This window comes from Sus scrofa, chromosome 7 (assembly GCF_054392235.1).
Source record: "Sus scrofa isolate SSC_HxYL_T2T_F1_AM1 chromosome 7, Sscrofa_HxYL_maternal_Yorkshire_Landrace_v2.0, whole genome shotgun sequence".
NCBI lineage: Eukaryota > Metazoa > Chordata > Mammalia > Artiodactyla > Suidae > Sus > Sus scrofa.
Window position 1 is genome coordinate 68,371,424 of NC_139389.1, and position 27,288 is coordinate 68,398,711.

The 27,288-nt window shown below is 39.4% G+C and overlaps 1 protein-coding gene across 6 annotated transcripts in view; it reads left to right on the plus strand.

Annotated features, from left to right (window-relative positions):
• NPTN (neuroplastin) overlaps positions 1–27,288 on the plus strand; it is an 80,102-nt gene that overhangs the window by 23,747 nt on the left and 29,067 nt on the right. For 2 of the 6 annotated variants that reach the window (XM_021099079.2, XM_084968845.1), the window contains exon 2: positions 22,864–23,211. The exons of 3 other annotated variants lie outside the window; for them this stretch is intronic. In XM_021099079.2, coding sequence (XP_020954738.1) covers positions 22,864–23,211 — 348 coding nt within the window. Of the gene's footprint in view, positions 1–16,784; positions 16,860–22,863; positions 23,212–27,288 lie in introns of those variants that run through there. One more of the 6 variants, XM_084968847.1, reaches the window with a different exon arrangement.

Sequence of the window (27,288 nt, forward strand, 5' to 3'; positions counted from 1 at the left end):
TGGGTTGTTAGCAGACTGGCCTTTTCACTGAATTATCCCTCTCTACTAGTGAAGGTTGATACTGAATTTCTTATAACCTTGTTAGGTGCCTCCCAGTACTGTTCTCATCTCAAGTTAAACCTAGTTACAGGAACACCCTGTTACTCTTCATTCTCCTTCTATTCCTCCCCCAGGTAGGAGACAGAATGTCAAATATCTATTTTATATCCTCTTTTTTATAACACATTTTTGTGACTCCCCTTTACTGTCTTTAAGTTAAATTTAAATGTATTGTAATATATTTTTAAGGAAAAATATATAGGATGCTGTGAATGTAATATAATGGAGAAAATAACATCATAAATACTTAGTTCAGTCTGTAAATGCTCAGGCGTGGCTACACAGGAAGACAGTGAAGTAGTCTGCTGCTTATGTCCATATGTAGAAAAACCAAGAATGTGACAGCTGCAAGTGCAGATTGATATAGTTGTGCTGTGGTAGTGACAAATATACCAGGTGGCATTGCTGTTGATAATGTGATTTTTCTGAAAAGGTGACCAACTCTTGGTAAAGTTCCAAATGAAACAGCAATACAGTCTATCCTCACTTCACTCAGTAATTGCATTCCTGGAAAATTGAATGATGATTAAAACCATGCAAGAATGCTTTGTGGTGTATTTAAAACAGAGTTAGGGTCCAGGCCCAGACTAAGTTTTCATTTTATTGAATGTCATTTGAAAGTTGTGTAGGAAAAGGGACAATTCTTTTCCCGCTTTGTGGGATATTGAAGATCCCTAGTCCCAGCCCACTAAAGGCCAGTAATGCTATCCCAGTCATTCTGTTAACCAAAAATACACCCACAAATTTCCAGAATACTCCATAGAAGTCAGCAGCTTCCGTTGAGAGTATCTCCCTCCCATTTTGTGCCTCTGCTTGTAAGTATCCTCTGATACAAGATTATGGCACCTAGTCCCCCAGGATGGTCTTTGCTCGATGAAGCCACGCCTTTTCTTGGATTGGAAGGTCAAGGAGAGCAGCTATTTGCTTGTTTTTATTCTTTTTGTTGACATACATTAAAGCAGGGATTGCAAACTCATTTTCTGCAGGGGCTAGGCAAGTACCTTTTGCTAAAGTGGGAAATACAGTACATGCTTTGAAAACTCTGAAAGCTCAACTTTTAAAAATACTGTGTTGGTTGATAAAACTGTCAGTGGGCCCCCAGTTTGTGTCCTCATCACCAAAGAATTATGTTATGAATTTTGAAGCCTAAGAGATTGGATTGGAGTCCTGATTTTTGCTATGTTTCTTACTCCCTCATCTGTTTTTTAGAAGTAATATACATCTCACAGGTTAGAATGAGATTGCATGCATAAAACAACCTATCATGATACCTGACACAAGGTTTGTGCTTGATAAGATTTTTCTCTCTGCCACTAATATCCTTTCATTTATCTTGATTTACTTTTTTTAATTTTTAATTTTTTTTTCCTTTTAGGGCTTCACTGGCAGCATATGGAAAGTTCCTGGGCTAGGGATCAAATTGGAGCTGCAGCTGCAGGCCTACGCCACAGCTGAGGCAACACCAGATCCGAGCTGCATCTGCAACCTGCACTGCAGTTGATGTGAGGCCAAGGATCAAGCCTGCATCCTCATGGACACTGTATCAGGTTCTTAACCTGCTCAGCTGCAAAGGGAACTCCTGGTTTACTTTAATCTGTTTGAAAGTTAGCTATATTTCATAGTGAAATGATTATGACATTTGAAATCTCTATTATGAGATAGTAGTCACTTATTTTTAACAGAAACAAGGAAGTAATTAAAATGAAGTTTTTTAGCACACAGCATAACTACCACTTAAGAGTATTTGGATCCTGATCATTTTAAGCTATTTGGAACCCAATACTTACAACACTAAACATGCTGATTCCAAATTATTTTGGTGGATTAGCCTCCTTAGTCTTTCAGGTTAGTTTTCAATCTTAGCAGAGGAATGATGTTTATTTTTGAAGTAATGTTGGAGCAGGTAATTTTGCTAGTACTGCACTATTTACTGCTCCTTCAAAATTAGATTATCCCATAGAAATGATGTTTATATGTTAGAAATTCAGCAACATGATTTTTATTAGAAAACTGATTATGATTTCCTTTCCGTTATTCAGTGAATACTTTGAAAAACTTTACATTTTCTTAGTTCATGTAAAATGCTTTAGAGGCATATACATCTTATTGTACATCTTGTTTTCCTACTTTAGCAGCAGAAATTTTTTTTGAACTTATTTTTCTTTAGTAATTAACAATCTAAATGGTTAAAGCGATACAAGAAACATGTACTTTATTTCTTTGTGATCCTATCCTATCCTCAATTCTGTTGGTTATCTTTGTTTTCTTCCACTATATATATATATATATATATTTTTTTTTTTTTTCTTTTTTCTTTTTTGGCAGCACTCGAGGCATATGGAAGCTTCCAGGCCAGGGATCGAATCTAAGCTGGAGCTGCAACCTACACCACAGCTATAGCAACACAGGATCCCTAAGCCACTGCATATCCTGAACAGCTGCCTCCACAGAGACAAGCCAGATCATTAACTCATTGTTGCACAGCCGTAGCTCCCCGTATGATTTTGAGCCATGTGTTTTAGTTATGTGTATATATTATTTTTTTGTAAGATCTTTCCCTCTCCTGTTTCTCCTGTCTTTAGTTTCTTCTTACCTAAAACTACTTTGGTCTTAGGGTTTCTGGCATCTTCAGTTGTTTCCAGATAAACATTTGGTGTGTTCACATTCTTTGTCCTGTTTTATTTGAATCCTTTTGGACCAGAGAGGTAGCAAATTCTACTACACTTCTAAGACACAAACTTTAGTTAGTTGACTGATACTTTTGAGCTGGAGTATTCACGTATTGTGACTTCTGGGTGATTTTTCTTAGTAACTGTTTAATGATTTTCTCTATGTGGTGGTGATTTTTCTAACATGCATTTTTAATCTTTTAAGCCCCACAGGGTCTTAATGTCCATATTTCAGAAACAGCTCAGCTAGCTTTTGAGGCCTAGTTACAAAGAAAATTAATTCCTGAAGGAACTGAGAATATCAAGACAGAAAGAATTCCAGACAGGCAGCTGGTAATGAATATTGATTGTGAGCTCTGAGGTACTTGCTGTGGGCTGGTACTTCCCTGCAAGGCTAACCACTTCAATGGAGTGCACACGAAACATTCTGAAATAGCTGCCCTTGAAGCATGTAATTTGCTGCTCAGTGGCAGGTAGACATTAAAATTCAATTATGGGGTGGGGGTGATGTTAGGGTTAATCAGATTTTACAGCTGTAGGATGAAAGGGCAAATTTTGATGTGCATTAAAGAAAAAAACCCACTAGAGTATACAGTTCTTACTTTAGGAACAACATGAAGTTATAGTGAAAACTGCTAAGAAATAACCCAAAGTATGAGCTTCTTGGCATTTGTATTTCAATAACAGGTATGTTTATTTCACCAGCTTTTTAAAAGGATAGGAAAGAATTTGAGTGGACTCTGTTTTTAGTAGTGTCACCTTACCATTCTGCAACACTATCCATTTGTCACTGAAAAAGCTCAATTGTATCAAGTCTTAAACTCTCAAAATACACTATTGGAAAAACTTGACTCGCCCAGTAGTACCAGGTGAGCCTCAGGTAACCAGATATATAAGCTTGTCAGCCTTGTCTGTCTAGAATTTAATGAAGTTTTCATTAGGTTGAATTTTCAAAGAATAAATATAACTGACTACAAGGAGATGTTATGCAGACAGAATTATTCTTCCTGTCTTGGATAGTGATTAAACAAATTTTGACATGGAATTATTTCATTTAAAATTTGTAAATAAAAAGGGAAAGTTCCTGGATTTTAAAAATTAAGAAATGACTTAACATGATAATTTCAAATAATGCTTAGGTGTTTTAAGTAAAATATTAAAGTTTCTCCTTTTACCCTTTGATTCCACTCTTTGGGAATAAGCATTGTAGTTTTTATATATCTTTTCAAAGCTTGTTCTATGTAGATATATCATTTACAGCCTTTAATGGCTTTAGTAATATCAATTATGTATCGATTTAATAGTATCATTTATTTTTATATGTATGTATCAATTTAGTATCAATTATTCATCTTGATATTTATAGCCTTCATTTTTTGAGTGTAGGAATTGAAGTGACAGATATATTCATTTACATCAGTGTATGGAACCTCTAGGATACATCTGTTGTTACTGTCACTGAAGGAAATTATGTTGATGATGACTGAATTGTTGATATAGAAACTGGTCCACTGAGAGGACCATTCTCATTCCAAACATGGAGAAACTTCATTAAATGGAAAAAGAACAATCTAATTGATCTATTTTTATCCTCAATTGTATTTTTTTGGTGTGTATACACTTACTATATATCAGCTATGTAAATCTCGGGACAACTCTGCTAATTTTTAATGAAAGCATTTGGGATACAGTTTTGCTATTCCTTTTCTTCTCTTAGCAATAATTTGTGCTGATGTTTTTGGACAGTGGGTCAAGTAATAATAACTTGATCCTCCACTGTGGAGGTGGAGATGGAGGTGGAGGTACTACCCAATTGTGGAGCTATGAGATAATGAAGACCTGAAACCATAGGAGAGTCCAAATGACAAGTAATTATGAAAGAAGGGAGTAGATTTGGATTGTGTCTGAATATTAGGATTTCCTGAGGAATTAAGAAGAGAGCAGATTTTAGTAGATTCAGGAATTTTCGATTCTGGTAAGGATTCCCAACTGCATTGTAGCGTCTTTGGACCATAGTACATCTAAAGTGTTATATTGGAGCAAGAATTAGATTTAGGAATTTTCAGTCTGTAGCAGTAGAAAGTTTGTTATCTTTTTATTTAAAAAATAAGTCAAATTTCAATTTGTTAGTTAGATAAATGTAGAGCTGTTTGGGGTAGAGGGAATCCCATAATTGTTTCAAAAAATCCTTAGGGCCTGAGAAGCGAGCAGGGTTTTAAAATGAATGAAAGTGGCGCAGCGGAAATGAATCCAACTAGGAACCATGAGGTTGCTGGTTTGATCCCTGGCCTTGCTTGGTGGGTTGAGGATCCGACGTTGCCGTGAGCTATGGTATAGGTCACAGATGCGGCTCAGATTTGGTGTTGCTGTGGCTGTGGTGTAGGCCAGCAGCTGTAGCTCAATTTGACCCCTAGCCTGGGACCCTCCATATGCCTTGGGTGCAGCCCTAAAAAAAATAAAATAAAATAAAAAGAATGAAATGAGTGCCCTTTTGTAGATCTACTTCTGAAGTTTTTGCACAAGGATATTTCTTACCTTTGGTTCACAATCTATTTGGGCAGTCTTTTTCTTTTCTTTTTTTTTTTTTTGGCTTTTTAGGGCCGCACTCGTGGCATATGGAGGTTCCCAGTTCCCAGGCTAGGGGTCAAATCGGAGCTACGGCTGCTGGCCTACAACAGCAATGCCAGATCCTTAACCCACTGAATGAGGCCAGGGATTGAACCCACAACCTCATGGTTCCCAGTCAGATTTGTTTCCGCTGCACCACGATGGGAATTCCTGGGCAGTCTTGGTATCTGTATGAAAGAGGTCTTGTGGATACTTTACAAGGTAGATGATTAAGATACTTGTATTAGTACATGTGTCCATGGTTGAAAAGAGACCAAAAGAAAAGACGATCCCTTTAAGGCAGAATCTATCAAAAAATAGCACAAAGATAATCATCCTATGCAGAATGGACTTGGTAAAATTTTTATTGCAAGGTTTGTCAGCTTCTTTGTGAGAAAGAGCTACTGTCATTTGTGCTGAGTTTTGAAATCCAAGAATATGCACTTGATAGGAGAGTGCAGAAGTGTGCTGTTGAGTCCCTGCTTGGGAAAGGATTGAAAGTGTTATTAGTTTTATGCATTAGTGGGAAGAAAATCTTAGGGGTATGAGGTTTTAGTAACTACCTGGAAGATCTGCCAGTAATAACTGGAGATAACTAGAATAACTAAATTCTAGTTTACTAGTTAGGATTGCCAGCTTAAAACAGTAGGTCACAGTAATATCAAATACTTTTTTTGTCTTTTTGCTATTTCTTGGGCCACTCCCGCGGCACATGGAGGCTCCCAGGCCAGGGGTCCAATCGGAGCCGCAGCCTCCAGCCCACGCCAGAGCCACAGCAACTCGGGATTCGCGTCTGCAACCCACACCACAGCTCACAGCAGCGCCGGATCATCAACCCACTGAGCAAGGGCAGGGACCGAACCTGCAACCCCATGGTTCCCAGTTGGACTTGTCAACCACTGCGCCACGACGGGAACCCCCTCAAATACTTTTTAAAAATTACAGGCCCACATAGAATTTTCATAGAGGTAACTTAGATAATTGGGGATGGCTGTGTAGTGATAAAAACCTCAACTGGTGACATTGATGAGAAGTAGAACATGCTGTGTGACAGCCATTCTAAGATAAAATATTTTTTAATTAAATAATGTATGTAGAATATTGTTTAGTTCTCATTGGCCATAGTAATCAAAACATTGCTGTTAGTGAGGTAATAAGGTGTAGCTGTTTTAAGCTCTGGAATTATCACTGCCAGGGTGTGCATCCTGCCTCTGCACGTCTGTGGAATGATGATATCCTTAAGGTGTAGTGAATTATATATTATGTATTACATGTATTATAAAGTATATTTTATAATATACTTTGCACCATGCTTGGCATATGTAAATGATCAATAAAGCTTAGCTGCTGTTATAATAATTTGGTTTCAGAGACATTCAGTTAGGTGTTCAGTAATCTTTTTAGAATGTTCTTTAAAAAAAAAAAGAAAGGGAGTTCCCGTCGTGGCGCAGTGGTTAACGAATCTGACTAGGAACCATGAGGTTTCGGGTTCGGTCCCTGCCCTTGCTCAGTGGGTTAATGATCTGGCGTTGCCGTGAGTTGTGGTGTAGGTTGCAGACACGGTTCAGATCCCGCGTTGCTGTGGCTCTGGCGTAGGCCGGTGGCTACAGCTTCGATTAGACCCCTAGCCTGGGAACCTCCATATGCCGTGGAGCTGCCCAAAGTTACAGCAAAAAAAAAAAAAAAAAAAAAGACCAAAAAAAAGAAAATGTCCTATTCCCTGCCCCTTCCCCCACAGATGGTTTTCTTAAAGATTATAAAGAAAGATTTCTAGGCTGTTTGGTTTTGATTCCAGGAGGTTTACAGGGAATCAACTCCCTTTTTTAGAGTTGATGGTGGACAGTATCATTATCTAATTTAAAAAATAATGGGAAAATTGCATTTTAACTGTAAAGTATCAGCTCAGAAATCTGTTTTACACTCAATTTTTATTTCCTAGCCTATTGCAGTTAATAGATACATAGCAATTAAGCAAACTGACATTAGGGATTTTTGTCTTATTTTTTTAAAATAAAAAGTGACTTATAGGAAATCTCTGGTAAATTCAGATATGCCGTAGTCCAGTCTCCTGGAATTTGTGGTTCTATTGATGCTTAAGTGGCTCTAATATCATGAAAAATTCCACTAATCAAAAAAAGATGATTTCATTTATACACTGTTTGTTAATATAGTAATGGTTACTAGTACATTTTAAGTTAATAGGTTGAAATTTAATGAAAGAATTTTATGCTTAATCCTCAGTTAATGAGAACTGTATTTCTCACCATTTAAAAAAAAATTATTACTGAGTATAATATGTACAGCAAGGCCTTGTGGGCAAACACAATGATGAGAGACATATCCTGATTCTAAATAATTTATAAAAATTTGTTAAAATAAACTCTCATGAACTCATTGTCTTATGCATCTTCATGTGTTCATGGAGTACTGCATTTTAGTTACTCACTATTTACAAATATGCAGTATTTTCTTTCAGTCTTTTGATTATACACACAAGGGAACTGAGGTTTCAGATTTCTGTATATATATTATATAGAGTTATAACATGTATAATACATATGTTTGTTTTCTTTTTATGACTGCACCTGCGGCTTATGGAAATTGCTGAACTAGGGGTTGACTCAGAGCTGCAGCTGTAGGCCTGCGCCACAGCCACAATAATACCAGATCTGAGCCACATCTGTGACCTGTGCTGCAGCTTGTGGCAATGCCAGAGCCTTAAGCCACTGAGCAAGGCTAGGGATTTGAACCCACATCCTCATGGATACTATGTTGGGTTCTTAACCCGCTGAGCCACAACAGGAACTCCCAGACACATATGTTATTAAATAGAACAATTTCTCTACATTAATATACTTTTCTAAAGTCACAATTTAAATAGATAGGTCTAGCATTTTATTACTGTGCAGTTTTGCATTCATTCCTGACACATTGTCAGAGAGTACCCGATAAAACATTCTAGGAGTTCTCTAGTGGCACAGTGAGTTAAGGATCTGGAGTTGTTACTGCAGTGGCTCCACTGCTATGGCGTGGGTTTGATCCTTGGCTCGGAACTTCCACATGTCCCGGGGCAGCCAAAAACAAACAACATTCTAGAGAGTTAATCTTGGCTTATTCTATAGCAAGATTTACAGTTTTACGAGATAATTATACTACCTTTTCAAATACTAGGGTTCATCGATCTTTGTGTGCTCTCATTTGAAAGCAGGGCAGTAGGGCTTGATTATATACTGCATACTTACAGTAAGACGAGATTCTGGTTAATGGGGAAATTATCTGAACCACTGGTAGCATAGCTACCAAATAGTAGTGAAGGTAGGAGAATAGGGATGGGGATTTATTAGTTTTAATAGAGAAAAAAGCCCCAGGAATTTGGAGGTGCTTTATAGGACTAAGTTCATTTAAATCTGAGGCATAACTATTTAACAGTCAAAGGGGTTCTTTGAAAATTATTGCTTAGCATTCTTGGGAAAGTTTGTAAATTAAAAATATACTGTGTTTAGAATTGGAAGTTAATTGACTCTAGCGTTTTGCTCTGGGATAGCTCCACTCTAATTGCTTTGATATTACACAACACAAAACCCAGTTTCTCGAAGTGGGGTAATCATAACTTGGTTTGTGCCTATTGCCCCATCAAAATTATTCATAGCATCCCTTTCCCTCTTAAAAGTGTCTTGGTTTTGATGATAAATTATGCAGTTACTTTATCCATAAATTAATATCTGCCCTCTGGTGTTTAATCTAATGAGATTGTGTGAAATTTCCTCCTGAACTGGGTAAGAAAATTCTTTCCCCTGAGCTAAGAAATTTCTATTCAGTGGAGTTAGGAGGGCATTAATGAACTAGCCTAGTGGGAGTTCCCATTGTGGCTCAGTGGGTTAAGAACCTAGCACTCTCTGAGAATGCAGGTTTGATCCCTGGCCTTGCTAAGTGGGTTAAGGATCCGGCGTTGCCACTAGCTGTGGTGTAGGTCGCAGACGAGGCTCGGATCCTGTGTTGCCGTAGCTGTGGCGTAGGCCAGCAGGTGTAGCTCTGATTTGACACCTAGCCTGGGAACTTCCATATGCTGCAGTTGTGGCCATTAAAAAAAAAAAAACAACAACAAAAAAAAAACCCAAAACAAAGAAAGCCTAGTGGAAGTCTGGATGATCTCAAGGTTTAAGATGATTTATAGGCAAGAAGAAGGGCCTATGCTTTCTGTGCTTGGGTTTAGAAACACAATATAGATTACTTAGCTCATGGAGGCAAAACTGAATTCTCATTGTTCAAAGGCAGTTTTGCACTTTTTATATATCATTAAAAAATTTATCTGCAGTCAGATACACTTAATCCCAAGGGCAAATAAGTCTTAGTACATGATTAAAAATATTTTTCAGTTGGTGTATGTATTTTTAAATAGGCTTTATTTTTTTAGACCATTTTTGAGTTCATAGCTAAATTGAGTAGAAAGTAGAGAGTTCCCATGTATCTCCTGTGTCCACCCACACATACAGCTGCCTCCGCTAACACCATTCCTACCAGAGTGGTACTTTAGTTACAGTTGATGAACCTGCAATGACACATCACTATCACCCAAAGTCTATAGTTTACATTAAAGTTCATTCTTTTTTTTTTTTTTTTTTTTTGTCTTTTTGCCTTTTGTAGGGCTGCTTCCCGCTGCATATGGAGGTTCCCAGGCTAGGGGTCTAATCAGAGCTATAGATGCCGGCCTACGCCAGAGCCATAGCAACTCGGGATCTGAGCCATGTCTGCGACCTTGCACCACAGCTCATGGCAATGCCAAATCCTTAACCCACTGAGCAAGGCCAGGGATGGAACCTGCAACCTCATGGTTCCTAGTTGGATTTGTTAACCACTGCGCCATGACGGGAACTCCAGAGTTCATTCTTGATGTACCATCTTTGGGTTTTGACAAATATATAATGCCACTATCCAATGTTATAGTATCAGAGAGAATAGTTTCACTACTCTGAAAATTCTTTGTGTTCCACCTGTTTATCCCTTTCTCCCCCTTAGCCGCTAGCAACCACTGATCTTTTTTGCTGTCTTCCTAGTTTTGCCTTTTTCAGAATGTCATATAGTTGGAATCGAACAGTGTATATACGGCCTTTTCAGATTTGGTTTTTCACTTGGTAGTGTGTATTAAAGTTCCTTCATGTCTTCTTCTGGCTGGATAGCCCATTTCTTTTTAGCAGTGACTAGTCTTCCATTATCTAGGAATATATTTAATTTTAAGAAAGTGTTATTGTTAGTCTCTTTCTAGATAGGCTTACTGAATTCCACAAGAGGGATCTTAATCCTTTTTAACAACAGATTGAATGTGTATTAAATTCCCACTTAGGGGAGGATGGGTGGTAAAATTGCTCATTGCTTTAAGAATGATTTGTCCTATGGCTTCCTTTTTTCTCTCCCAACTATAATTCTTCAAATTATTGAGATTTGGGAAGTAAGACATATCTCCATGAACAATGTATAATAACAAATATGTTTTGGACTCTGTTGTTTAATCTTACTGTATAAATAATTTTGCCAGTGTCGACTTAAAAAAAAACAAAAACAAAACCTTAACATGAGAACTGTGAGTTAAGCTTTATTTTAGGCAAAATCAGCACTGGCCTGGGAGGCAGCATTTCAGATTGCTCTGAAAAACTGCTCTGAGGAGGTGGGGGGGAGCTAGGATATATGTAGGAGTTTTGCGGCAAAGAGCAGGTAGCCAGAACAAAAGATTACTGTTAATAAAAGAAAACTAGATTTCTCAAGTTAAGGAATTTAGCACTTTTCTTTGGGGAGATGCAAGGGTCTTGGGCTCACTGAAATCCTGTCTTTGATCTGTACCTCAGCTGTTAGGGGCTACATCCTGAGGGCTCACTGTCAGGAGTGCTTGCAGTCTGATGGCTGCTAGGTGGCATTTACTCTTTGCTTCCTGAGTTCCCTCAGGGCTCACTGGCTCACCATTGTTAGGTGGCTGCCCTGGCTGATGATTGTGATATCCTTTGTTTACTGATAGGGCAGCCAATATTTTATTTCTCGCCACCTTCACAATTTAGGTAGTGGATATGGTCCATAGGTAAAGGAGTCAAATTTGTCATTTACAAAAATTCAAAATAAAACTTAGTATAATTCTATTGAATATTCTCAAATTTTTAAATTGAGAGACTGTTGGGGCCCAGAGGAGGGGAAGAAAATTTCCCATTCTGTGCCGCTGTTCAAGTGGAGAATCTCTAGGTCACTTGCTGATTACTATTCTTATTTACCAAAATCATATCTGATTAATATTTACAGAAATATTGAAGAGGGCCAGAAGGCAGGAAAAAGAACGTAAAGATTCCATACTTGGTTAGTGCAAGTTCATGTGCTGGATGCACAGTGAGGCCAAACAAACTGAAATGTCAGAGTTTGGGGCAGAGAAGGGTTTTTTGCAGTGCTGTGCAGGGAGACAGAGACAGTGGCTCATGACCCAGAAATCCCCGAACCAAAATTGCAAAGCATTAAAAGCCAGATTTGGGGGAGGGGGTGTTCTGGCTTGTGCACTGTTCTCTGATTGGCTAATGGGTAATAGGTAATGAGGTATCAGGGCAGTGTCACAGGGGTTCACATTATCAATCCTTAGGCTCCAGGAGATCTGGGGGCTATGTGCCAGTGGTCTTCAAGTAGTTAACATCTCTTATTTGGTGAGGGGGGATTTTCATATTTGTAAAGCAGTTCAAGAAACCTGATTGTGATGCTGTTGTCTAAGTACTTGGGAGAGGAGCTTAAGCAGAGGATGTGGGGCAAGGGCCACCCCAGGAAGGCCCTACAGGGTCCTCCTTGGTTACAACTTAGTGAACTTTTATCACAGTGCAAGATGGGAACTAAAATTCTTGTCAGTTTTTTTCCTCTAGAACCACTTGGTCTGTGGCATATTGGCTTTGTTTCAATTTCAGTGTCTACTGCAAAGTGCAGGGTGAGAGTTGGTTTAACCTTGGGCTTTGGGCTGAGATTCCACATGTTTTCCCTTTTTAAAAGTTGATAAAATTTGGTTTGGATTAAGTGTGAGCTTTTTTCCCAAGAAAAAGCATTTCCCAAAATAATCTTTGGAATCAAATGGGCGCTATTTTTATGCAAAGTCTAAGATTCTTTGTAAAGGCTAAATAACGTTACATAGTCTACTCAAGTAAAGTCTAAGCTGCTTTGGGAACTTCTGGCATGGATACTGTGCCTTCTGTCTGAGTCATTGACAACGAGAACATGAGAAGACTCTTCTTTTAAATATTCCAAAGCAGAATAATAAATTATTTACTCGATGTTATTAAAAGTGTCATCCAGGAGTTCCCTTTGTGGCTCAGTGGGTAAAGAACCTGACTAGTATCCATAAAGACGCAAGGTTTGATTCCTGGCCTGCTCTTTCGGTTAAGGATTCTGGTGGCTACAGCTCTGATTCAACCCCTAGCCTAGGAACTTGCATATGCCATGGGTGCGGCCCTTAAAAAAAAAAAAAAAAAGTGTTGTCCAGATACAGGAAAGGATTAATTCCTATTTTGGTGTATCCCAATAAAAGTGCATTGCATTCAGCGGTGAATCATTTGGAAAGGAGTATAATTAGTTAGAAAATTCCATCCTTAGTTCCGTTTTCATCCTCCCTGAGTGATCTCATCTCCTCCCATAGCTTCAGCTTCCACCTAAGCTGATAATTCCCAAGTGCATATTTCTAGCCTCCGCCTCTCTGCTGAATACCAGATCCATATTTTTTATTACATTTGAACATCTCACTATCATAGCCTATTCTCTCTGCACCTGCAAGGCCAATTCTCAGCCTGCCTTCCTTTATTCCATTTACAGTATCACTTTCCACCCCGTAGTCAACAAATACCAGTTGATTCTATCCTGTAAACATTTCTCATATCCATCATCTTCTCACCATTCCTACAGCTATTTTCACTTTGTTCAGATTCATTTTTCATTTTGATTATTGAAGGAGTTTCCTAACTCCTTTCTCACTTTGGATCCATCCTTCATACTGCCACCAATCAGATCAGTCACCTCACTCTCTAGAAAGAAGCCCAAGCTTGCAGGATTCTTGTTTTTGCTAGATTGTGAGGTCTTAAAGCTGTAGACTGCCTTATTTTTGTGAATAGCATGAACATTTAACAAGTGCTGGACATATAAAAGCACTCAAAAAATGTTGAAAGTTTTTCAGCTTTATTTAGAACTAATAATTTCTGCCACTTCTCAACACTGTGCTCATAACTGTTACCTCTTGCCTAGTGCAAGGCCATTTCCCTCAACTGACAAGGCTAGGCTCAGATTTTAAGCAGGTTTCTATGCATATATCAGCTCCCCCAGCAAAATTAGTTATGTTTCTCTTGTCTTTTATACATCTGTTATAAACATGACCATTATCAATCATATTTTGATTATTTTTCTGTCTCATGTTTTGCAACTTGAGTCCCTTTAGGAGCAAAGTTTATTTTAATTATCCCTGCTCATAGTCCTTAGTAAATAAGCCCCCAATAAGTGGTAAATTGAGTTAAAAACATGCCCTCAACTTAGTGATAAGCTGAACAAATACAAAATAAAAGTTATTATGAGGTCATAGCAAGTGACCCAGTTTTTTAGCAACGATTTTGGCCATGTTCCCTCTTTTGGTTATGAATCACAGACTCAGCTGCTAGGAGAGTCTTTATGTGGTTTCAGAAACACCTGTATGGTTCCTGTGCCCCTATTTTCTTCTGTTCTGGAAAAGCTAAAAAATTTAAGTTTTAGACTCTAGGACTTTAGTTATGGTTATGTGGCCTGTGAAGCAGCAACATCAGCATCACTTGAGAACCTGTTACAAATACCCATTCCCAAGCTCCACTGCAGACCTACTGAAACAGAATATCTAGGGATGGGGCCCAGCAGTCTGTGTTCTAACAGGTGATTCTGTTGCATGATAGTTTTTTGAGAATGACTGCTCTGGGGTTTTGCCATATAAGGCAAGTATTACCTTTAGTATATAATAACAAAGTTTTTAGTGTGGTTACCACTATAAGCTGTTTATGTTTTAGGTGAAATAATTCATCGGCTGGCAAGACTGGGACTGACTCTATTACCTAACACCTGGGATATGATCCAAAGATTGAATTTTCCTTTGTGCAAAAGTGTTTGACTCTGGCTTCTAGAATGGCTGTTTAAGGCAGGGAAAGGTCTTCTGACCTCTTCCATTTTGTCTCCTAGATTAAATCCAGGCCGTCAGCTCTAACTACTTGTGTTCATTGGCATTCTTGTGGGATATATGAGAATGAAATGAGATGAATTGTATTATCCTCTGGAAGAATGAGCTGAATTGTGTTATTTTTAAAATATAGATCCTGATTGTTGGTATGTTGTCAGTGACAAGAAAGTGAGGTGGTTATCAGAAGTTATACTGAATCAACAGATATATGCAGGAAAAGTACTTAGTGGAGGTTAGCTTTTGATTAGTAATTACCCATGGGTTTTGAAAATGGTTTGTTTAACTGGAGTATTCAGCTTTTCTAGAGTGTTATTTTCCTTCTTTTTAAAAAATTTTTATGGCCTCACCCATGGCTAGGAATTGAAGCTGAGCCATAGCTGCCTACCTTTGCTGCAGCTGTGGCAATGCCAGATTCTTTTTTCACTGTGCAAGGCTGGGGATGGAACCCTCACCTGCACGGTGACCCAAGCCACTGCAGTCAGATTCTTAACCCACTGTGCCACAGCCACAACTCCTAGGGAATTGTTTTCCTTTTGCCTTAATCCTAATTGGAATGTCAGCTGAAGCATATTCTTAAAATGCTCAGTAACTGTGACTCCCCCTGAAAAAAACTGTTTCTGGCTTCAGAACTTCCATTTGAGTATAGTTCTAGATTGGCCCATAGCTATTTTTGACAGTCTGTTGGAGTAAGAGCTTTTGTTAGCATTTGCTTAAACATGTAAGAGTTTCACTGTTTGAAATAAAACCTTTCATTAAGTGTGCTCTTTGAGATACTGCTGGTTTGCATCCGTTGTCTGTTCTGTATCCTTTCTGGTTTGTAATGGCTGGCAAAACTAGTTTTCTTCCTTTGTGTACTGACAGCTTGAGTACTGTTTGTGGAGTTAGAAAGTTGATTTCATGAATTCCTAAAAAGACTTGCTTGACAGCAGTTTGTGGCTACTGCATTTTCCCCTAGGACATATTTAGTTTTTAAAAACTAAGGTTATGTTCATTTTGATATTGCAGTCAAAATGGGACCTGATCTATATTTAACCTCACTTTTTTTGCTCAAGATGAATTTAAAATGCCCCTTTCCTCTCTGGAGAGAGGAAGAAATACTAGTTTCAAGGATTGTCTTTAATAATGAAGCTCTTTACTTGAGGATTATAAGAGCATAGACTAAGTGGCTAGAATTTTATGATAGATAATGTATAAGCAGAGTTTTCAATCTGTTAAAGCCCATTTGAGGATGTTCAGGGACATAGGCAAGTGTTATGAGCCCCTGCCTGGAGCATGTTAGATGTGTCTGAAGAAAGCAAGAGGGGGTCAGTTCTGAGCTGATTGTTCTCTCTGCTGTTAAAAATTTCCAGTCCCTTCTGTTTCTTAGATTTGGTGTGAAGTCCTATTATTATAAGACTCACTCTTTTTTTAAAAATTACAATTCTAATTTTTAAAAATTTATTGCTGGAAATCTTATTTAACCTTATTTAATGTTACTTTCTATTTGAAACATGTTGAAATTCTTTGGGTCATTAGTTTTCAATACTTTTTTTCTTTTTGAGAAATGAAAAATTCAGAAAATAAACCCCATGGGTGAGTCTCTGAGACTTTGTGAACCCACAGTGTTTTTGAGGTACCTCAACGGAATACCCAGGACTGGTTTAGCTCATCCTTTAAGTTAGAGTAGAATGCCTGCATAAAATGGCTATCTTGAAATTCCCTGGTGTCCTACTGGGTTAAGAACCTGGCAGTCATTATTGTGGCTCAGGTCACAGCTGTGGCACAGGTTAGATCCCTGGATGGGGGATCTTTTGCATGTTATGGGCTTGCCAAAAAAAAGGCCATCTTATATTATTGCTTATTTATTTATTTATTTATTTGCTTTTTAGAGCCAAACCTGTGGCATATGGACGTTCCCAGGCTAGGGGTTGAATCAGAGCTGTAGCTGCTGGGCTACACCACAGACACAGCCCAATGCCAGATCTGAGCCGCATCTGCGACATACATCACAACTTATGGCAACACCAGATCCTTAACCCACTGAGTGAGGCCAGGAATTGAACCTGCCTTCTCATGGATACTAGTCAGGCTCGGAACCCGCTGAACCACAACGGGAACTCCCTATATTACATTTTTAGCTGTACAGTTTACAAAGTAATTTTATTATTCATTCATTATTCATGTGAACCTCACCATGACCTTATGAAGAAGGTAGGAATTATTATCCCCATTTTTCAGATGAGGAGACTGAGGTTGAAGAAGTTGAAGAAACCAACCCAGATGTTGTAAACCATGGCTCATTTCCCTATAAGGTGAGCTCTCAGTTTAATAGAGAGACCCTTATCTATCCATATTTCCAGTAGCAGTACAGTCAAGACTCAGGGTGTCTAACCTGGTGTCTGGGACACTCCTGGATTATGTGCAAATTTTTGTATGTATTTCCTGGGATGAGATAAGTCCATGGCTTTGTATTATACTTAGAACCTTTTTTTTTTTTTTTTTTGGAGGTGGGGGTTGGGGGTGGTCACTGACTTTTAGTCCAGTGGATCTAGGTAGATCATTCTTGTTTAGCCTGTCAGTGGGAATTGACAACTGGACTAAATGAAAATCCTTGTTGGAGATCAGTCATGTTAGATGCTTATTCCTTATCTATCCTAAAGTCACTTAACATTTGTATAGAGCTTTTCAGAACTCTTCTATATGTATCACATGACTTCTACAACTACCTACCCTAAGTGGCTTCATTCCCACACTGTTTTAAGCTGTGTTATGTCAATTTCATGTAATCCTCAACAATAACCCTCTGAGGTCACTACTATTATTAGCCTTGTTCTACAGATTAGGGAGAAGCTCAGAGGTTGGGTCTCTCTCCTAAGGTCATACAATTAGTGACAGAACCTCCAAGTAATCCTAATTTAGAGTTTGATGCTCTTAACCACTAAACTACATAGTCTCCTTTGAACTAGATTTCCCTATTTAAATCTCTCAAACACAAGGCCGAGTCTTTTAGTCATTTGGATTTTATAGTTTCAGAATAAAGGCTGGATCCTGGTTTAGAAACTAGTAATGGAGAAGATCTTAATCTCTAAGCTTTTGTCATGTCCGCCTGATAGAGGTAGCTGTGAAAGGAATAGGTTTGAATTAGGAAAATGCTTTGTAATTGCTGTCATCTCTACATACAGATCAGACTACTCCATGAGAATAGACCCATATACCTCTTTAATGCTGCAGGCCCATTTTCATCCACTCTTAGGGCCTCAGACCTACCTGCCTTGCCCTTGGTTGGTAGACCCAGAATGAGTGCATATGGACTTACAACCTGCCTTTGGTATTGAGAAATAGTGATAAGCGATTAAAATTAACAGTAAATTAATAGTATAGTAGCCTGTGTACACAGTCTTAGAGCAGTTAAGGGTCATTTAGACAGCTTTAGACTATCGTTAAGATAATCAATTTGTCTTGTTCAGTCTTTCTTTTTGAGGTGCATAATATGAGTGTGTGTGTGTGTGTGTGTGTGTGTGTGTGTGTGTGTGTGTGTGTGTGTATGAGAGCGAGAGAGAGAGTTTGGGGGAGGGAGTGTTGGGGGAGAGAAGTGCTCTTGTGTCCTTGGCTGTCATTTCCTCTTTATTATGAAGCATGAAGGAGAGAACAGCATGAGCCACCCACAGGGAATTAGTAGTAGAGAGGGGCTTGATGGGAACAGCTGTTTAAAATTGGTGACAAAAGCAGGCTAGATTTAAAGGCATGGCTTTGGCAATAGTCAGCTGAGAGAGGAAGATAAGTGAGTCTTAGTATTTGTTCAGTGATTGCCCTGGAGGTAAAGGAGAATTTTGGCCATAAAAAACCACACAGTAGGATGGTCCCTCCTTTGTGGGGATTGGCTAGCTTTTTTGCTTCCTTAGGGCATATGTAAAAGCAATTTTCTTGGGATTGGACTCAACTTGCTCTTCTGTGTTGCCTTTTTCTTCTCACCCTCTGCTACATATCTACACATCCAGGTTTTCCTGCCAGAGAGCTCCTCCTTTTCTCCGGCTGCTAGCCCCAGCTGTCATCTTCACCTCCCATCCCCCATCCTCAGTTACGCAGTTTTACTTTATGCTTTTCCTGGTTTTACTGTCTTCATTTTAAAATACTATGCCTGCCACCCACCTCTACCCTCAGCTTCTACTTCCTCCCACAAAGCCAGTGGCCACTGTTCTCTCTTCTTTTCATTGTTGAACTGAATGCACAGGTATTAGTACCTTGTCAAACCTGTTTGAAATCTGAGCCCAGTTAAGTATTACAGTAAGTGGAGATGATGGTGGGAAAGGGGCAGGGGTTTTTTTTGTTGTTGTTTTTTTGTTTTTTTGAAATCTAGGCGTTTTCCAAAATGTTGGATGAGCTTTGACCTGGAGTTCAAACATGTTTTTGCTGGCTTCTTGACTTTAGGCAATGTGTGTTCTCAGGTTGAGGGCACCTACTTGTTTGAAAGCCCTTCATAATGAAAGTCAGGGCAGTGAGTCAGGCTCTGAGCTGCCTGCCTCCTCCTGCTGCTGAGAGCTGGTTCTTTTCTCCTGAATTGGAGCTAATTTTGGATGGATAATGAGGTAGATGGTTGCTAATAACTTTCCCTGCTAACTGTGATTTCACAGTACTGTGTTGAGAGGATGTTGTTGTTTCTTCTTTCCATACTGCTAGGAGAAATAGATCTGTTTTCATGATGTTCTATGAGTGTTCAGCTATCAAGGAATACCTTCCTTGGTTTGTTTAGAGGCAGTGCAGTTTATTGAAAGGAACCATAAACTAAGAGCTGAAGACCTGTGTTTTGATCCCAGCTCCAACTCAGGATTAACTGCCTAAGTGATCTTGGATCATGAAGCTGTCCCTGCACTTGTCCGCATATGAACGTTGTAAAATTATGTGAATGAAATGAGATGTGATGTGTGTGGAAACACTTGGTAAACTGTTAAGCTTTATAAAAATTTCAGATGCTGCTCTTTATTAGTTTGGTCACTGACTACAACGCTAGAGAAATGCATGTAATGTCTTTTAAACTACTTTCCATGAAGCCAGTCTCAGGAGCAGAGTGATGGAATGATCAGAACTATGGGAAAGTGTTGCTTAAGAACCATCTTTTCTTTTGTTTTATCACTTTTCTCCCACCCCAACCCCCCAACAGACAGACAGACACTTTAGAAACGCTTTGACCCTGTGCTCCTCTGTCTTCATTCTTTAATAGGATTATAATTTTAAGAGTTAGTGATCATAGTGTGCTCATCATTCCAATGGATGGGTCATGAATTTCCATAGCCAGAAATTATTAATTAATTAATTAATTACATTTAGATGGTGACAAAAATATCTGTACCTTTTAAATAACTACAAAAAATTTTTCTGGCCTGGTGAGGCACATTGACTGCACTTGCGGAAAGTGTTAGGAGACCATGCTTTGCCTTTGGACACACCTGGATTCCAGTCCAGACTCTTTCACTCTTAATTTATAACTTTGGGAAAAGTACTTAACTTTTTGGGGCCTTAGGGGACTGAAGGGGATTATAATAGCACCTATTTTATGTTTTTAAGATTAAATGAGATAGTATAAAGTGCTTAGCACACTGTCTAACACATAACATGTACTTAGAAAATGTTGGCTGTTGATATACATGTCTAGTAATATAAATAACAATAGTAGTCACCCTCAAAGAGAGTACAGATAGATGTATGTTGTCAGTGTTTTAATGGATTTTTACTTTTGTTTTTAGATATTTGTTTAAATATGTATCATGCAATTTACTAATTCAATGAACATTTTCAACTTGGTCCCCTTTTCCTGTATATAAGTAGAAAACTAAAGCAGATCAGCATTCTTTCCTCCTTAGAAGTAAGTCTTGTTCAGGAGTAGCACTGTGTGAGTGAATTGATCAGTTCTGTGCAGTGGGGAATTGTGTTCAGGCTGTTTTTAAACTACTTTGAATTGTGGTGTGTTGGGATTGTGATTCTACTGGAATTGGATGGGTTCTTGGTGGTTCTGGGCATACTTGCAGGCATTCCTTTTACATTAGTGTAGTCAGTAGATTGATGAACAGCCTTAAATGTAAGCCTCCTTTGAAGTACAATTCAGAAGGGAGAGAAATAGGGAACAAACCCACTAGCAACAGATTTCTAGAGCATAATTTAGCACATAATCACAGCACTTGAGAGGACATAAACTTCCCCAGTTCATTTGTGAAAACCACTTAATGATCAAGAATATGATTAAAAGAGAATAATACTTTTTACTGCTCTCTAGAGATTTACTTATAACCATTTTTCTTTAGTGATTGAACCAGTAGTAAAATGAATGAAACCAGCATCTTTTACCTCTCTTTATGTATTTGTTGGCATTGACTGACAGGTGGGCAGGTGGCAGTTTGTGAGACTGAAACATGGCTTCTTGGGTACCACTTTATTTGGAGGTTAGCTCAACTTTTCATGCAAGATCTTGGTGATTCCTTTATGAAATTCTGAAACTTCCCCTGTATCTGAGAATGACATCTTTTTTGGCCTCTTGGAGCCTCCCGTAGTTAGTTCCTTACAAGGAACTGACATTGGATCTCAAGAGGTAGTTTAGAGCGGCATTTTGAAGGCAACATAGTTAATCTAAGGCTGTTGATTACTGCTTTCCTGTCCTTCTCAGATTCTGAATGTTTTATGAATTAGAAGTCTAGTTATGAATTTGAAGGTCTTAACCTTTAGTTGAGTAAATGTAGTACCTCTCTTAGGATTTTGAGGTCCATGGAGTAGAGTTTATCTACAAAACTAAATACTTCTGTGAATGTTTTCCACTTAGCAACCTCCATTTTCATCTAGTCCCATTATGTCCTTGGTTTTTGGATTGTAGGAAAACCATTCCATTTAATTCTTAACTCTCTTCTGGAATGTTCTCAACCTGATGTTGGTAGGTACTGGGCCAGCTCCACTTACTGCAGAGGATCTGTCTTGGTCAAGAGAATAGCCCAGCAAACCAGAGTACCCTCTTTGCTATTTGCTTTGCATTTTAGATAATGAATTCTTTAGTCTGACTAGGTAGAAATGCTGAAAAAACCCTTGGTGTAGTAAATGGGTGAGAGAGAGAGAGAGAATGTTTGCACTGTGATACAGACCCCACTCCAAGATCTTTCCAGTAACTCTGTTTTTTTTGTTGTTGTTGGTTGTTTGTTTTGTTTTGTTTTTTCCCCACTCTTTTTGCCTTTGCTACTTTGTTTAATGGAAGTGTAACCTTAAGCAAATTATGGACAAGTGGAAGTAGGCATCAACTTTTAGTTCCTGGGCAATGTATGGCAGTGTTATTGAGGCCTAGCCTTTACCGCAGAGTTTAATTTAATTAATCATTGTACATTTCTCATTCTTTTTGAGTTGGCCTCTAGGAGCCAGACAACTAAACTATATGAAGACAGCCTGTCACGTGCCGTGGTTATTTTCAAGACTGACTTTGCAGGCGATTCTTCTAGTTGAAAGAATTTATGAGATTAGGGAGGTCATGGTCCCTCCAGACACTGATGATGACTTGAGTTACTATTACTGGCAATGAGTTGGTTCTGTTCCTGGACTGATCCCCATAGTAATTCTCACTCTGAAGCACACATTGTCTTGCTCTCCTGTGTATTAAGGTTTTTATTCAGATAGAAGCTGCTTAATCACAAACGAATGAGTTATTTGTTTGCCATGGGCCAGGGAAGAATAGGAAGTGGGGAAAGTCTAACCTGCATTTAGGATAGGACCCTGCTCGAAAGAAAAATTTGCTACCCTTTCAGTTGAAATTTGGACTTTAACTGCCAAGATAAGGTGTCAGTAGGTCAGTTAATACTTGTTGTGACCCATAAAAGACATTGCACCTCTAACAGAGTGTTCACCCATCCAAAAAGAGATCCTGACTTGGCATATAAACCATTGCCACTCCTGGTTATCTTTCATCATTTGCCTGAGTTTGAAAAGGTAATGGTTTGTGCTCTAAGGAAAGGGACTTTTCCCTGAGACCTGAGGCTTTCTCATTTCTACTGGCTGGGCCCATTGCTGAAATGCTTTCCAGTGGGCTTGCTTCTGCCTGGCCAGCACCTGGGCTGCCCCAGCTTGTAACTAGCCTGCCTTTGCTTCATAAGCTTCCCGGGGTGGTTCTTCTTCTAAAAGCTTGTATGAAATGCTATTTACTGTCTCTTTATAGTTTAAAAATGAATCCTTTTTGTTCTTTGCAACTCATTTGCTTTTTTCTTTTCTTTTCTTTAAATTACTATTAACACCTGTTGATTCTTTTTTTTTCTGATTGGCCTGTCACTGCATTCCTGCTCCCCCTCCCTCTAGCTGGGTTTGTCAAGTCGCCCATGTCAGAAACTAAGCTCACTGGGGACGCCTTTGAGCTGTACTGTGACGTGGTCGGGAGCCCCACGCCAGAGATCCAGTGGTGGTACGCAGAAGTCAACCGGGCAGAGTCTTTCAGACAGCTGTGGGACGGTGCTCGGAAGCGCCGTGTCACCGTAAACACCGCCTACGGGTCAAACGGCGTGAGTGTGCTGAGAATAACCCGGCTCACCTTGGAGGACTCTGGGACTTACGAGTGCAGGGCCAGCAACGACCCCAAGAGGAATGACTTGAGGCAAAACCCCTCCATAACATGGATTCGAGCCCAGGCCACCATAAGCGTCCTTCAGAGTGAGTCCAGCACCCTACAGTAGTAGTACTGTAGTCATTAGAGGTGGCCCGATGACCCTTCCCTTCTGCTTCCTTTCCCTCTTCCCCAGTATGATCATTCACCCCACCCCTTGTCTTTGTTTTTTTCAAACCCATGACCCTTCTGGTTGTAGTGTATGGAAATATTTGTGGCAACTTTTTTTTTCTTCTTTGCCGTCCTCTTTACCTTCCTTACCCAACCCCTTCTCTGTGTCTTTCTCCTCAGGAACAAAGAATTTGGGGAAATCGGTGACTGTCCAAAATCATCTGCATTGGGAGGAGGTGGGGAGGGGGAACTGGGGAGGCTTAAAACAACAACAGCAACAACAACAAAAACAACAACAAACTACTTAAAACTCACAAAACTAGGCAGTCAAACCAGGGTAGTGTTGAATTGTTTCTTTCCCTCCCCTTTAATTTTGTAGTAGGTTTCCTGCTATCCTTTTGCTGATTTATTCTCTGGTGCCTTTCTATTTTTATTTCTCTCCCCAGTCTAACTACTTTTTATTTCTTCTGTTCATTTGTTTGAAGCTCTCTGAGTAGCTGCCTTCACCTCTATGGTTTTAAGTTTGTGTCTGCCCAGCTTCTTCCCTCACTGTGACTTAGTGTCATCCTGTTCTGTGATGGGAATGTTGCCGTGGGTGTGGTGTGTGGTAGTGTGTTTTGATTGTTGGGTGGCATGTAAGCTTGGGTATTTACGTAGTTCCAACTCTTTTTCTTTTCTGAAACAGTGGCATGTGCTTCTCTGATAGTAGATCTCCACTGCAGCAGTACACTCCTCACTAGTCCTTGCCCATCCAGTCTCCTGTTCTCTTAAAAGCAGCAGCCTGAGCCAGGGGACACTAAGCTGCAGTCAGAGTTGCACTTTTTGACAGATAGTTTTAACTCTGATGACTGACTAGTAGCAGAGTACTCCTCATCCCAGAGACTGGCAACCCCAAAATAAATTGGAAGCCATTCATAGTGGCTTTTTCTTGTGCCTAAAAAAAGTGAGGAAACTAAATTCCAACCCTGTTCCTCTGAGTGTGATGAGGGTGAGCTGAGCAGCTTGCTCAGAGTCCTTCCTTCATCTGTTATAGCAGGCACAAGTAAGACATCAGACGCAGAAGCTTTTGTGGCCTCCTCTCTTTCTCGATAGTGTCTTTCTGCTTGTATGGTGGGAAGGAGAGGGAGACGCCACTGCTTCTTACTGACCAGGAAGAGTTCTAACCCCACATCTGACCTGATGATAATTGAGGAAGCATTCTCTAATTAACGGAAAGATCCTCTGGGTTTTTCATCTTCTCTTTAACGACTCAGTAAGAGCCCCATAACAGATTGTGGCTTAAAGAACTGATGATTTAAAGAGAGTAAATAAAAATAGTAAAATACACTTAGGAGGAATTTGGTCATAACATAGGAGGTAATATGACATGGACCTTGAGTAGATATACTTCTATGGAAAATAGCAAGTTAGTTGTCTGTAATTTATAGCAACTCAGGAGATACCTCTGAAGAGGATTTAGAGAAGAGATAGGAGAGGCTGCTGCAGATGGCACTGTGGAATCAGAGAACCTGCTTCTGGAAAGGGAAAAAGAAAACCTTGTCTCTGTGAAAATGGGGAACATTAACCCAGTTATTTTTCTTTTATTTAACAGTTTTTCCCTTGCACGCCTCCTTCTCCTGCCCCCTTGCTCCTTTCCTTATAAAAGCGGAGTTACCCAAATGGCCACAAAGGTCTGCAGAAGTTTGTAGGTATAGACTGGGCTGGGCATTTGGTACTTACACTTGCAGGAGCCTGACTCAGGTAGATTCACAGTTAAAAGGTCATGCCTTGGTGCTAGAAGAAGATGAGACTTTTGGGGTACCTACTTCTCAATTCTGAGAATATACAGCATTCTCCCAGTTTACTCAGAAGTAAGTGTTCTATCTTAGGTGTGTCCACATGTGGTTGAACCAAATCTTGGCTAATTCAAACTCCCCAAACTTCCTTATTAGTCAGTTTTAGAGAGCCAGGCCTCTCAAAAAAACCCCAAACAAACAAAAATGCACCCTGAATTCCGGTCTTAATTGGATTTGTTTATGATTTCAGTAAGGGTCTCCTAGCCACTAAATAGGAGTAAGTGGTAGGTAAGAATTTTTGAGCTTCTTCTAAGTGTTTACCTCTCTTGGACTGTCATGGGCAATGCTCGACCACCAATGTTAGATCAGAAGTAAAAGCCCCCACCTTCATCCTGGTGCAGAATGCAGATGTGGCACCATGGCCAAGGAGCTTGGTCTTGTGGTGGTTTCTGTACACAGCAATCACAGGAGGGAGGTTATCCCACCCCACAACCCTCCCATGGTGCAGAATCATATTTAAGCCTATTAAAATTATCAACTTGCTCCCAGCTGACTCGCTACTGGATCTTTAACACTTAAAGGAAAAAGTGCTTTCCTTTGCCTTCTGAGAATTCTTGGCTGAATGTCTCCCAGGTTGCTTTCATCAACTTCTTAATCTCCCTGAGCTGCAGTGGTCATTTGCATCACCAGGTAAGAGTAGCATTTACTTTGGCCTCCTTGTATTTAAACATCTGGAAGCTCTTGGCCTCAACGTTTATTACCCTTTCTCAGTGTAGTCTGAGACGAGGAACCAGAAGGCAAGTCCCAACTGGGACAGAAAATGAAATTTTATAATAAAAATATAGTGAAAACCTAAAAGTGTGTTTGGCTTTAATGTTGCCTTTATATTTTTTAATTTCTGTTAAGTACTGGTTCTTTCTTTTTATCTCTTTTGTTTTTGCTTGGTTTTGATTTTTCATAGACTTGTGATGCTTTCTGCTGATGATGTGTGTGCGCCTTCCATTGCAGGGTTTGCAGCCATTCTGCTCGACTTAAGGCCCAGGGATTTGGCTTCTGTCCAGTGTGTTTTGGAAACCATGGGACACCACTGCGCTAATGTGTTTACATGCACCTGCTTCTGTCTTAGTGGCTGCTATGCCTCCATTATCTGTACCTAGAGACCTTGTTTGATGTTACCGATAAGGACCAATGCTGAATGGAAGATAACCACTATCTTTTTGCCAGAGTCGGAAAATAGTGAGAACCAATTTACTTGAGCAAACTTGAGGATTTGCTTTTATCACAAATTTCTTTGACGATATGAACTCTGCAATCAGAAACGTTACATTAATTAGGAGGTCCTTGGGCATTACTTTTTTTAAGTGTCCCATGACTTCATCCTCTCCCTGTTACTGCACAATGAACAAAGCTTAACCCCAGTGAAGGGAGAGTTTTGTCTTCAAGAATGAAGAGTAAGCACTGTACTGCATAAAATAGTGTTACAGAGCTGCACAGAGCTGTAGACACGGTGTGGCCAGGTGCAGGGAAATGGGAAGTTAGTGAATGATTTCTGAGAAAGAATTGGAAAAAAAGCAAAAGAGCAGATACCTCTAATTGTGGATTGGGAAAGATGGCTAGTTTAGAGTTTACCTGAAAATGTTTGACTAAAAGTATAAAAAGAATTAACCCTGGGAAAAGATTAAAGAGAAATAACAACAAAAGATAACATATAGACATCTCGAATTTAATATAGTGACAGAATTCAAAGTGCTTTAAAGATGAACCTTCTGGAAATGGTATTGATACAGTGTGCCTTAAAAAAATTTCTGTTCAGTGTGTCGTAATACTTGACTTAAATAGGTTATTTTTGTAGACACTAGATGAGTGATCCCAGGTTATCTAAGCTGAGGACAGAATCAGAAGATGAAATATATAATTTGCCCTGGGATGGGAGGTCTATAGGGGTGTTTCGGGGTGGGGTTGGGAAGGGAAAAAGAATTTGGTCAGATGTGTTTTCTAGGCCCAGCTTTGCCACTAATAATAATAATGGCTTTGCACAAGTCACTTTACCTTTCTAGCTCTTAAAGAGTGGGATTCATTGAACTCTAAGGGCCTTTCAGCACTAAAATTCTAGGAGCCCACATTCTAGTTGTATTATCTCAGAATGGAAGGTGTTTTGAAGTGCAATTCTGAAAAAATTTTGTCTTGAGAGTAAAATATGGGCTCGAGAGAAGAACTGGTTGTTCTCTAGGAATTTTC